At 49.6% G+C, this 11,253-nt stretch overlaps 1 protein-coding gene across 1 annotated transcript in view; it reads right to left on the bottom strand.

Moving 5' to 3' along the window:
* DHRS12 (dehydrogenase/reductase (SDR family) member 12) overlaps window positions 1–7,085 on the bottom strand; it is a 29,991-nt gene extending 22,906 nt beyond the window's left edge. Inside the window, 1 exon segment of the mRNA XM_011939043.1 lies at window positions 6,962–7,085. Coding sequence (XP_011794433.1) covers window positions 6,962–7,085 — 124 coding nt within the window.
* Window positions 7,086–11,253: the final 4,168 nt, after the last annotated feature.

The raw sequence follows: 11,253 nt of genomic DNA, 5'->3' as shown, positions 1-11,253 counted from the left end.
TTTTTTTTTTTTTTTTTTTGGTCAAAATTTTGCTCTTAAGACAGTATCTTAGGCACATCATAAATGAAATAACTTCTGCTGTGACCCTTAGTCCTTGGTCATGACACTTTTCAATCTCTGCCTTGTATCATGGTTATCACTAGACACAGCCACCTCCCCAGGAGACTTAGAACTCCGTGAGCAAGGGACCCTGCCTAATGCGCCCGTTCTCCTTATGGTATTACACAGTCATAGGCATGGTAGTTGAATAACGGACCTTGGCTGTTTAAACATTTTTCTCTGTAGCCAGTACCTAAGTCCAAATTTGCATTCTTGGCATCCAGTGAATGCAACGGCACCCTCTCTGAGCATCAGTGGACATATATGACCTATCACTAACCCAAGGCAGAAATTCCTGCTGCTGCAGGCATGTAAGCACTGAACCTGCAGACGATGGTCTGAGCAAGAGCCACAACTCCTTTGACAAAGCAGGGAAGTTCTGTGCCCTGCCCGAGTTTCCCCATTAATTAAGCTATAAAACCCAAAGCTGTAGTCAGATTTTCTTTCTACTCATCTTAAAATATATTGTTTTTTCACCTGAGACAAACGAGACAGAAGCAACTCCACATTTTCATGACTCAGAAAGTCGAGTCAGGTTGAACACCACATTCAGCTTAAGCCTGGCCCAACTGGATATTCCTCTGCCTTCAAAGGATAGGAAAAATGTTGTCTGTACAGAGCTATTCTCTTTTAAAATGCCTGTGAAGGCCCTCACCCAGCCAGAGCGAACAAGGCTGCTGAGTCATATCTGAGTCAGCCGGGAGCCTGTACCAACGACTGCAAACTGAGTCTAGACACCTAATCCTTCCATTTTGAGGCCTTGTCTGCAACCACCCTAAAACTCCCTCCTACCAGAAAGCGATGTGTTAACATATATACAAACTCCAGGTTAAAACAGCAACAACACTCAAGTGAACTAAAACCAATTCTGCTTGAAACATTCCACAAGTTATCTGAGCTTCCTGGAAGCGCCTGAGATGTCTCAGAGTGAAAAGGAGGTAGCAGCAGGGAAGAGAGGATCACTGTCCTAGACAAATCAGCCACGGAGCTGGTGACATGAAGCACTATGAAAAGAGGAAGGAAATCATCTGTGTCCCTCTGAGGCAAAACAGTAGGCCACAAAGCACCCAGAAGGAAAGGCCAGCAGTCTGTTGTGGCCAGGAGAAGGAACTGGAAACAGGTGCATGTGTGTAAGAGTCCCAATCTGCAGAGCCACACAACGAGAAGGCTCACCTTAGCAGCCACCGGGCCCCACTGGGACAAAGCATGGTTACTGAAACTGAATAAAACAAAACTCAGCTGGGACCCTTTCTGCAGATGAGCCACCATCTATAGCGGCTGTGTGGCCCAGGAGTCATGAGGTGACATCATGGGGACTGATCCCCCAATCAGAGCAGTTCCCGCAATGAGCATGGTAAACAGTGCATGGAGGTGCTTTGTTAAGTAGAAATCATTCTGGAGAAATGAGGTGGTATTTCGTAAAACCACTGAGGTCTTGGGAAGCTAAACCAACCATTCTCAAGAAGCTAGAAATCACATTGGCCTGGAAGAGCTGGAGAGTAGAAACCCGTTTTTTATCGTGGCATGTGACGTTGGTGGAGTTAATCCCCCACAAGACATAAGTGCTTTCACAGAACCTTCCAGCCACATCAGGAAGCCTGCAGGACTGAAACACGTTGCCCAGGCACCTGTACCTCTGTGATCGTTCCCTGTAAAACCCATAACTCCAGTGTAATCATGAGAAAGACATCAGACAAATCCCAACTGTGAGAGCCTATCTCAAAAATCCCAAGTGAGAGCCTATCTCAAAAAATAATAAATAAAATAGAAGGGTTTTTGTTTGTTTGTTTGTTTTTAATGTTGCCCCTGGGGATAACTGCTAGACAAACGTCTGGAACCAGGCAGTAAGGCGGGGCTGAACTGCAACCAGAAGCCTGGGGAGAAAGGTCCAGCCTGTTTCTCCCCAGGCCCTTTGGGAGCATCGTGTCCAGTGGACTGGTGAGCCGGAAGTCTGCTCTACAGTAACCAGTACTCCTTTCCCCAAGGTTAGGCCACACATAACCTCTCTGAAAGATCACTTCGGCATGATATTCACCTCTCTATACGGCCAAACACCTGATCTTACCAAGCCAGCGTGTACAAGCAGCTGAGATCCCCACATGACCCTGAGTCTTACGTGGTGCCTGTACTCCCTGGCGCAGCTGGCCTGCTGCACACCTCACCCCGACCCTCCTGCCCAAGGGACCTTCTTTCTTTGATGTTCACCCAACCACGTAGGCAGGACCAGCTGCTCCAGTGCCCTCACAGCTTTACCACACATCTCTTCTGCTTCTGGGGGCTTGTAGGCTTCCACCTCCCACGAAGCAGGGCCTAAGCACTGATTAAACAGAACAAACTTGAAGCAGAGAATGTAAGGTTGAGAGTGGTAGTAATCCTAGTATAAACAATCATGATAATACCAACAACAATAACAGTAGCTACTTCTATTGACTGAGAGCTGTTTGTTCTTAGGATACCCTGAGCTTCCCATCTTGTAGCCCTTATCATGTTATTTCAGTAACATCTAACAGACACCTCTTTCAACAGAGGGAATTGAACGCAGGGATTGATTTCCCAGGTGATTAAGGAAGGTGAGAACTCAACCACCATTGGTGAAGTAACCCAGAGATTAGTAACAACAGGAAACTACCACCAGCCCTAGGCTCAAGGAACAAAGGGAGAATGTAGTGTGGCCTGAGCCCAGGAACCAGAAGGAAGAACCAGAGAGGAGATTCAGCCATCACCAGGGAAGCCAATATCTCTCAATTCCCCACTTCTTTCCACCTACCAACCTTCCTCTAATACCTGCCATTGGCCAAACCCAGCCAAAAGCTACCTGGTTGTAGGAACGGAAGAAACACATACCTTGGGGTTCATACTATTTGTCCCCCAACGCACCCCCACTGTGACACAGAGCACAGAGGCCAGGCCCAGGGCAGGCACACACACTTCAAGGAAACTGCTTGTTAATCACTTGTACCCTGCACAAGACTGTCAGGGGCTGGGTCTGTCCCAATCACCGTGTCTCCAGCACCCAGCATGCTGCTTGGCATACAGTTCACCCTTAAATACATGTTAAAAAATGAATAAAGTCAAGTTACCCCTATTTTTTAATGAGGAAGTGAAGGTTCAGGGAAGCTAAGAACTTTCTGGCCCAAGCTCACAGGCCAGAAAGTGCAAAACCAGGACTCGTATCAGAGCCTAACTCCGTCCTGCATACCATACTTTTGTGTGTGGGCTGCCTACCAAAGGCAGACCAGACGAAGCTGTGGAGTGGGGCCTCTTCAGAAGCAGGGAGGCGCAGCTGATCCCTGGCAGAGCCTGGAGGAGACACTGAGTCAGGGAAACCAGACACTGGCATAAGCCGACAGGTACCCTCATCCTGGACACTCTACCTCTGAGTGCTGGAGGCCACTTATAAACCCGAGAGAGCAGTGAATGTCCTGTGTGTGCATTCAAATCCCATTAAGTGTATCTGTATGGAGGTGAGGGGGGCAGGAGGCAAGGGATCGCTTTCTCCCGAGCGCAGGAACATGCTTGCTCCCCTTTTCAGCTCTCTACCCCTCCTAAAGATGGTGGAATTGGATATAAGCCTGGCTGGATATTACAAACAGATCCATATTATCATCATTTTCCATTTAAATATACTTTTTAAATCCTGTGGCCCACACCACAGAGGGCTGGAATCCAGGCAAACCTCCTCCTGCCCGCGGCCTGAGATTAGTATTCTTGTTGCATCCTGCAGCAGCACCACTGAAAGTTATCAGCAGGCAGACAGCCAGCTTTCAATCTCGAGAACTGCAGCCCGCAGATCGCAGCGGCACTTGCAGACATTAGAGGAAGATTTAGAGACCCTCACACTCGCCGCCAGCACTAAGCCTCTGTAAGGCACCTGATGGCATGAGACTGGGGATTTCCACGAGAAAGGGAAAGGAACAGACACTTGGTGTGAAAATGTTATTTCAAAGTTGATGCAAAATATTCCATCCTAGACAGGGGCATTCTTTTCTTTGGCTAGGGTCCATGCCTGAGGGTGAGTACCGTCTGTCCCTCCCCGGCTCCCCTCCTACGGGCTCTCCAATTGTGGGGTCTCCTAGAGAAGAGGTGGGAATGGAATGAGGGCGTTCTTCAGTGACAGTGAGCGACCAGCCATGGTGACTGAGGGTCCTTTCTGGGGTCAGGGTTTTCCATCCAGGGCCAGCCTCATGGCTGCACGATGTATCACGGGAATACGATCTATACAGCTGCACAGGCCCTGAGACTGGAAAGGCCTCAAGCTTGGTTTGATGTTCTGCCTTTGTTGTGTAGAAATTCTAAATAAGGGCCGGGCATGGTGGCTCAAGCCTGTAATCCCAGCACTTTGGGAGGCTGAGGCGGGTGGATCACGAAGTCAGGAGATCGAGACCATCCTGGCTAACACGGTGAAACCCCGTCTCTACTAAAAAATATGAAAAACTAGCTGGGCGACATGGCGGGCGCCTGTAGTCCCAGCTACTCAGGAGGCTGAGGCAGGAAAATGGTGTAAAACCCAGGAGGCGGAGCTTGCAGTGAGCTGAGATCCGGCCACTGCACTCCAGCCTGGGCGGCAGAGGGAGACTCCGTCTCAAAAAAAAAAAAAAAAAAAAGAAAAGAAATTCTAAATAACTTTTACACAAGGGTCGTGCATTTTCATTTTGCACCAAGCCCCACTAATTATGTAGCCAATCATGGTTCCAGCTTTTTCAGAAGAGAAAGACCACAAAATGTGAGGCAGCTCTGAAAGCCCATGTCAGAAAGTAGCTCTCATCAAGACCCAAACGCTGCTGGTGCTTCTCTTTATTAGAAGACATCGGGTCAATGCAGGCTCCACGGCACCCCGGTGACCCTTGCTGTGTGTCGCTGATGTGGGCTCCCTCTGGGGTGAGGAGCCTGGAAGTATCACTGAGTATCACTGTCCACTGTAATGGGCCTCTGCCTGCTGGGCCTCTGCTGGTTTCACAGGCAGCTCAGGACCATGCGGTCAAGCCTCAGTGCCCCACTTATCCTCTTGTCAAACCTAGCCACTCAAAAGCAGGGCCCAGCTCTCTGCTGGCTGAGGCTGCTTCCAACGCAGAAGCACAAACACAGGCCATCGTCAACCCAGGGAACGTGGGCAGGAGTCCAGCCTCCTCACAGCTGACCATGGAGGCGAGGAAACCCAGCAGCAGGGGTGAGGAGCTGCTCACCTGGTTACCGCTCTCCCGGATGATCTCACCCCTGGCATCTTCTGCTCCGGCTTGATCTCGACAAACCAGGTGAACTGTGCCATCTGGTGGAATTCAATGAAACCATCTGTGAGTTACAGCGAGAGCTACAGAAACCAGGTCTTCCAAATGAAAAATGAAGACATATGGGCTCACAATTGACACTCTTCTGTTAAACCTAGATGGGTGGTTCCCAGAGTTAGAGCAGCGAGGGCGATCGTGAGGGAGGTACTGGAACCTTCCTGTCTGTCTGTGCTGACAATGCCTCTGGGATAACATCCTGATTTTCTGAGGGCCTGAACACATCAAGGATAAGAAACATTGATCTGGGTCACATCTGCCTCCCTAGCATCTAGCATAGTAGCTGACCCAGAGGTGTTAACCCTGGCTGCACTTTACACTCACCTAGGGAGCTTTTAAAGATCTAGGCAATGGGCCCAGGCCTGGGTAAGTTTTACAAGCTCCCCTGGTGATGTAATGTTCAGTCAAAGTAGAGAACCACTTGCCTAGCACGTAGTAGGGACTCACATATTGACTGAACGTTGAATCCATCAGCAGCCGTCATATTATCCCAGCAAATGCCACACCGTCATCAATCAAGGTCAATTTAAAGCAGAATGCCTTCGCCGTGGCAGCTAAGAAGAAATCATTATGGACTCTGCTTTCTTTACTAAAAAGCACCCACTTGATTAAATGGGGTCTGTTTCATGGGAGGCTACAGGCTAACCACAACACTAGCCCCTCTTCTCTCTCCTCCTCTCCACACTTCAGAGTGCTTCCCAGCTGCTAAGATGCAATTAATCCTCTCCCTGACTTGGCAGATAATTAAATAAAGCTTCAAATGATATAATAGTCCCCTGAAAAATGCCTAACTTGGATTTAAAGAGAGGAAAAAAGAAAACATCTTCAGCATCTTAAAAAGTGATAAATTCACAACCTAGTTCCCCATCTTCTGCTGGAACATCCATTTTTCCAGAAGAGGCTCTGGAGAGATGGAGCAAACTTTTCTAGCCACTGCAGAGCCATTTGGTGACCCAGGACCATGGAGCTCATGCAGGAAATTCTGGCAGTTACCATGAGGAAGACTTCTGCTGACTGAAGACTCTACAGGGCACCTGAAGCGCCTCTTTATAGTCAAGGTTAGGGGAGGGAAGCGGGAGGCTGCCCTAGCCCTGGAGGCTGGACCCCAGCAAGGAGGAAGTTCAGTTCAATGCACTCCTCTCTCCAGGTATTTTGGGGGCATTGGTTCATAACTACCATCCATATCCAAATTGTGGTGGACTCCGAGGCTCCCCCTCCCCATCTCTCACCCCCAGAAGAGTCTCATTGAGAAGACATAAGTTAGAGGCCAGGTGTCCACGTTTTTTTAAATTAAATTCCACTGGGCTTGAGCCCCTCGCTGTTCTTAATCAGAAAACACTGGGACACGTGGGCAGGGCTCAAGCTCTCCTGTGAATTAATTAAGTGTTGAGGAAAGGGCTCCCATTACTTTAGCCACCTCTAGCTCAAAGCTCAGAAAGCTGGCAGCTGTGCCCAGAACCACGGGATCGCCGTCCAGGACTTCCTGACCTGCCTGTGACACAGGGTATCCTCCTCTGTGTGGACTGGCCACAGTCTGGCCATGGGGCTCAGTGGACACATGTGTTAGCAGCTGCTTGTCTCGCTTGGCGATTTCAAGGGCAGTTGCTTTGCCAGTGCCGCTGTTTCCTCCAGTGACCAAAAAGACTCTTCCAGGAACCTGGACCTCCAAGTTATGAGGGACAAAGTCTTTGGACGCAGATTCATAGCCACTCCTAGAAACAGCAGACCCATGGGAAGACCAGCTATAAGGAGAGGGGAACACAAAGCCCTGCAGGGGAAAGCCTAATTCTAGGACGGCATTATTGCTGTCTCTGCCTCTCCCAACACAGCACGGAACTCCTGTCTCCCTCGCCCTCCCTGCTCTCATGAATACCACCATCGCAGGGCCTGCATTTCCTGGACCACGATCTTCCCAAACTTTTGAAAATATTGGAGATTCCAACATTTTGGCATCCAAATTGTCTTCCTCTGACTGCCCCAATCCTGGGGAGTGTCAAAAAGAAAAAAAATCCCTTGACAGATGAATTGCTCTTTTCCCTATTGTGGGGGGCAGGTTTCGGGAAGTTTAGGAGACCATCTGCATTGTGCTTATTGCATTGCAGGACAGATATCCTTGCCTGCTTGGAGAAATGGGGGAGATTTGCAAGTAGGGAATAAAGGAGGAGAACGGTGGAGTTATTTAAGCTCTGCACCCATCAGAGGAAGCCAAGGCTCCTTCAGGGACACAGGATGTGCACTGAACAGCTCTAGGGAGTGCCATTCGGATCAGAATGATGGGAGATTTGTATCTGCATTATGATAATGTTCTGGCAGGTGGCAGAAAAGCATATTGCAGAAGAGGTATTTTTTCTGATTTGCACAAAGGCATCATATTGGATAGATGCAACCGTGAGTTCCTTAACTGTTTCTCTCTCCCATTCCTTTTGCGATACCTCCCTACCTTTACTCTTCCAGTATTCCCTGGCTATGAAATTGGCTGAGGGCAGTGGTGGCAGAATGGTGGCGTTGGCAGGAGGAGGCCCAGAGGGCAGACTCTGCCCACACACAGGCAGGCTGGGGTCTCAGAGCTTACATCTCTCGCCCACGGAGTCAGGAGATTTCTCCCCTGCAATGCGGAACAGGACTCTGATCGCAAGGCTCCACACATGCCGACAGCCCTCCCACAGGACCTGTTTACAAATGGGTAGCTAACAGCTGGCCTCCTGCCCCATGCCCTGGTACAGCACAACTGCCAGTTACATGCTCTGGAACTCGGGGAAGTGGCCAAAGGATGTTTATGAGCTTGGGTTTGGTTTGAAAGTCATTGCCACAGGGCAGGCGTTGCCACTTGTTTCAGTCAAGCCAGATGTTCTTAAGAGAACAGGAAAAATGTTCCTGTTTTCACCTTCTGTAACTCACCAGAACATGCAGGGCAGCTTAGAAAAGACCCTACCCATTGCTTCTGCTGTGAGTGGCAAACAAGACTTCTTATTCCAAAGCCTTCCTGAAAGGTTGACTTGAAACTAAAAAATATCAATAACAAGGGCTTGGACCGAACAACCTGGATTTAAGTCACAGTTCAGCCTCTTACTAGCTGTGCCAACTTGTGTTGACTTAACCTTTCTGAGCTCTTATCTCCTCATCTGCAGAAAGGGAATACTATGAGATACCTCTTGGGCAGCCTAAATGCGATGCTGTGTGTAAGGCACTTATGACAGCACTTGGAACATATTAGGAGCTCAATAATTAGCAGTTGACATTATTGTTATTATTATTATTATTTGAGACTAAGTCCCACACTGTTGCCCAGGATGGAGTGCAGTGGCGCAATCTCGTCTCACTGCAACCTCCGCCTCCCAGGTTCAAGTGATTCTCCTGCTTCAGCCTCCCGAGTAGCTGGGGTTATAAGCGCCCGTCACCACTCCCGGCTAATTTTTGTATTTTTTAGTAGAGATAGGGTTTCACCATGTTGGCCAGGCTGATCTTGAACACCTGACCTCAGGTGATCCACCCGCCTCAGCTTCCCAAAGTGCTGGGATTACAGGCATGAGCCACCGCACCCAGACGACATGATTATTATCACTATTAATCATGAAGCACCTTCCATGTTCAAACTTGAACTCATTTGGCCCCCAAGTCTTCAAATCAGTAGGGACTTTGAGAGCATTTTAAACTACAAAGAGGAAACTGGAAGATTTTTCCCCCCATACACAGACGTGAGCCCTGGAATCTCTGTGAAAGACTTTTCCGGTAGAGGCAAGGGCCTGAGTCATTGAATAGGGGCTTAGCTAGGAGGAGGCATTGTGGGGAATGAGTGAGAACTTCCCAAATACAACAGAGCCAGAAAAACAGCAGTCCACAGGGAACAGGCCTGAAGAGCCCTTCTCCAGGGGCAGGAAGCTGACCGGCTTTTCTCTGCGATACCCAGCCAGAGGGGACATTAGCCTCCGGCTCCACGTTGATCCGAATGTTTCCTGAGCATGGCTCCTCTGGGTTAAACCTCTTCCTCAAACTCCATGCTGGGAGTGCTGCCAGGCGGGCAGTATCAGCCTGGCCTGCAGGACATGTCCCCACCCTCTGTCCTCTGCCTTGGATCTTGCCTTAATACAAGAATTCCATCCTGGTTCGATCTGTTGTTAAAAAGACTTGTCTTTTATGTACTCAGCCCCTTATTGGGGAAGCAGTTTGTTTTCACAAACTCTAGATATCAGTCTCTATTTTTCAAACACACACATACGTGACTTTCCCATAGTCACCAGAAGGTAGGTGATCAAGCCAAAGGCTGGGTGTTCCATTCTTCAACACCCAGCCTCGGTGCCAAAGGGCAGTCCCCAGACAAGCTGCATCAGCATCACCTGGAAACCTGTCGGAAATGCCCTGCCTACTGACTCAGAAGTGCTTGCTTGGCAACCTGTGGTTTCATGTGCCTTGCCCGTGATTTTGATTCAAGCTGAAAGGGCATTTGTACTTACTGTTTCCTGAACCTGAGGTGACAGGGATGGGGAGGGGGAAGCTGGCAGGTATCCGTGTCTCCCCACACCCTCAATTTACCCAGATATGGAATTTGCTTAGGACCCATCTACACTTGCCCAGGGTTTAGGAGTCTGTTTAAAACTGCCCCAGGGAATTATTAGGTTCAGCAAAGTTGAGGAAACAGTGATTAGATCCTCCTGCCTAGGAACCCAATAAAGAGAGGCTTTATAAAAATCCTTGTGCCAAAAGAAACGCTGTAAACTCTAACTCCGCGCTCTCACACTGAAGTCAAAATAAGGCTGTTGTTTTTCTGTCCCATTCACTAAATCCACAAGAGCAGGAAAACCCATCTAACTTTGCCAGCCGCCTTCCCCTCCCCTCCTTTTCCCAACCAATGTGTGGTGAATTGGGCCCCTTGGCCTCACTTCTACCTTCCCTCAAGGTGGGGCAACAGAGAGAGAGTCCTCAGAGAGATTTTTACAGCCTGCTTTCCTTGGGGCCCACCCCGGCTTGGAAACTGACTCAAGCTTTCATGCTGTGTAATGTGGAAAGATCCAGCAATTAATGGTCATTGCCAGAGGACATCCCTTTGAAAGAAAGAGGCTGCCACTGTACTCCCCTAAAAACAGTGGGACAGGGCGCATGGCTACACTCCCCACCATTCTCTGCAGCAGGGGCTCCTGAGGCAGAGCTGAACTTTCCCCAAAACGATGTGGGGTGAAGAGAAGGGAGTTGCAACTCCTACCTCCCCTAGGAATGCTGGCCAGGTTGCCGTGGGAACTGATAACGCCCCAGTGAAGGGAGAAGCCTCTCAGAGGTGAGAATCACCTGGAGGATTTGGATGAAACGCCAGTCCAGGCCCCTGTGCAGACCCACTGAATCAGAATCTGTAGGGACGGGGCCTGAAAACTGGGTACTTTTAATTCTCGCCCAATGATTCTGATGTGTAGACAGGGTTGAGAACCAGCGGTGAGCCTAATGAATTCCAAGAGAAAACCTCTATCTGTCCTCGTCACAGGAACCTGTCACCTCTTAAAACAACAATGAGGTGGAGAGCCAACTAGGGCACACTGAGCGTGATCACGGGGCGACAAAACCACCACGCACTGTTCCCCAGAAGCACACACTGGGTGCACGGCCACACTGGCTGGAGACCCAGGCTGAAAAGTTCCAGCTGGAGCCAAAGGTCGCAGTCCAGGTGCCGCATCTTCTTAAAGGAAACACACCCAAAGGTACTAGGACAGAGCCTGGGCTAGCGATTTAGATCCAGCCCTATCTGACGCCGCAGCAGCACCACGAAGACATTTCCAGGAGCACAACCAGCAGAGAGCGGAGGTGACGCCCAGGAGGCTCGCTGGCTCCGGGGCCGCCTGACGTCAGCGGGACGGCCCTGGGCCTGGGCGCGCCACAGTCCCACCCC

Source organism: Colobus angolensis, unplaced genomic scaffold (assembly GCF_000951035.1).
Source record: "Colobus angolensis palliatus isolate OR3802 unplaced genomic scaffold, Cang.pa_1.0 Scaffold101, whole genome shotgun sequence".
NCBI classification, from domain to species: Eukaryota; Metazoa; Chordata; class Mammalia; order Primates; family Cercopithecidae; genus Colobus; species Colobus angolensis.
Note: the sequence above shows the minus strand (reverse complement) of the source record. Positions and strands in the feature narration are given on the sequence as shown.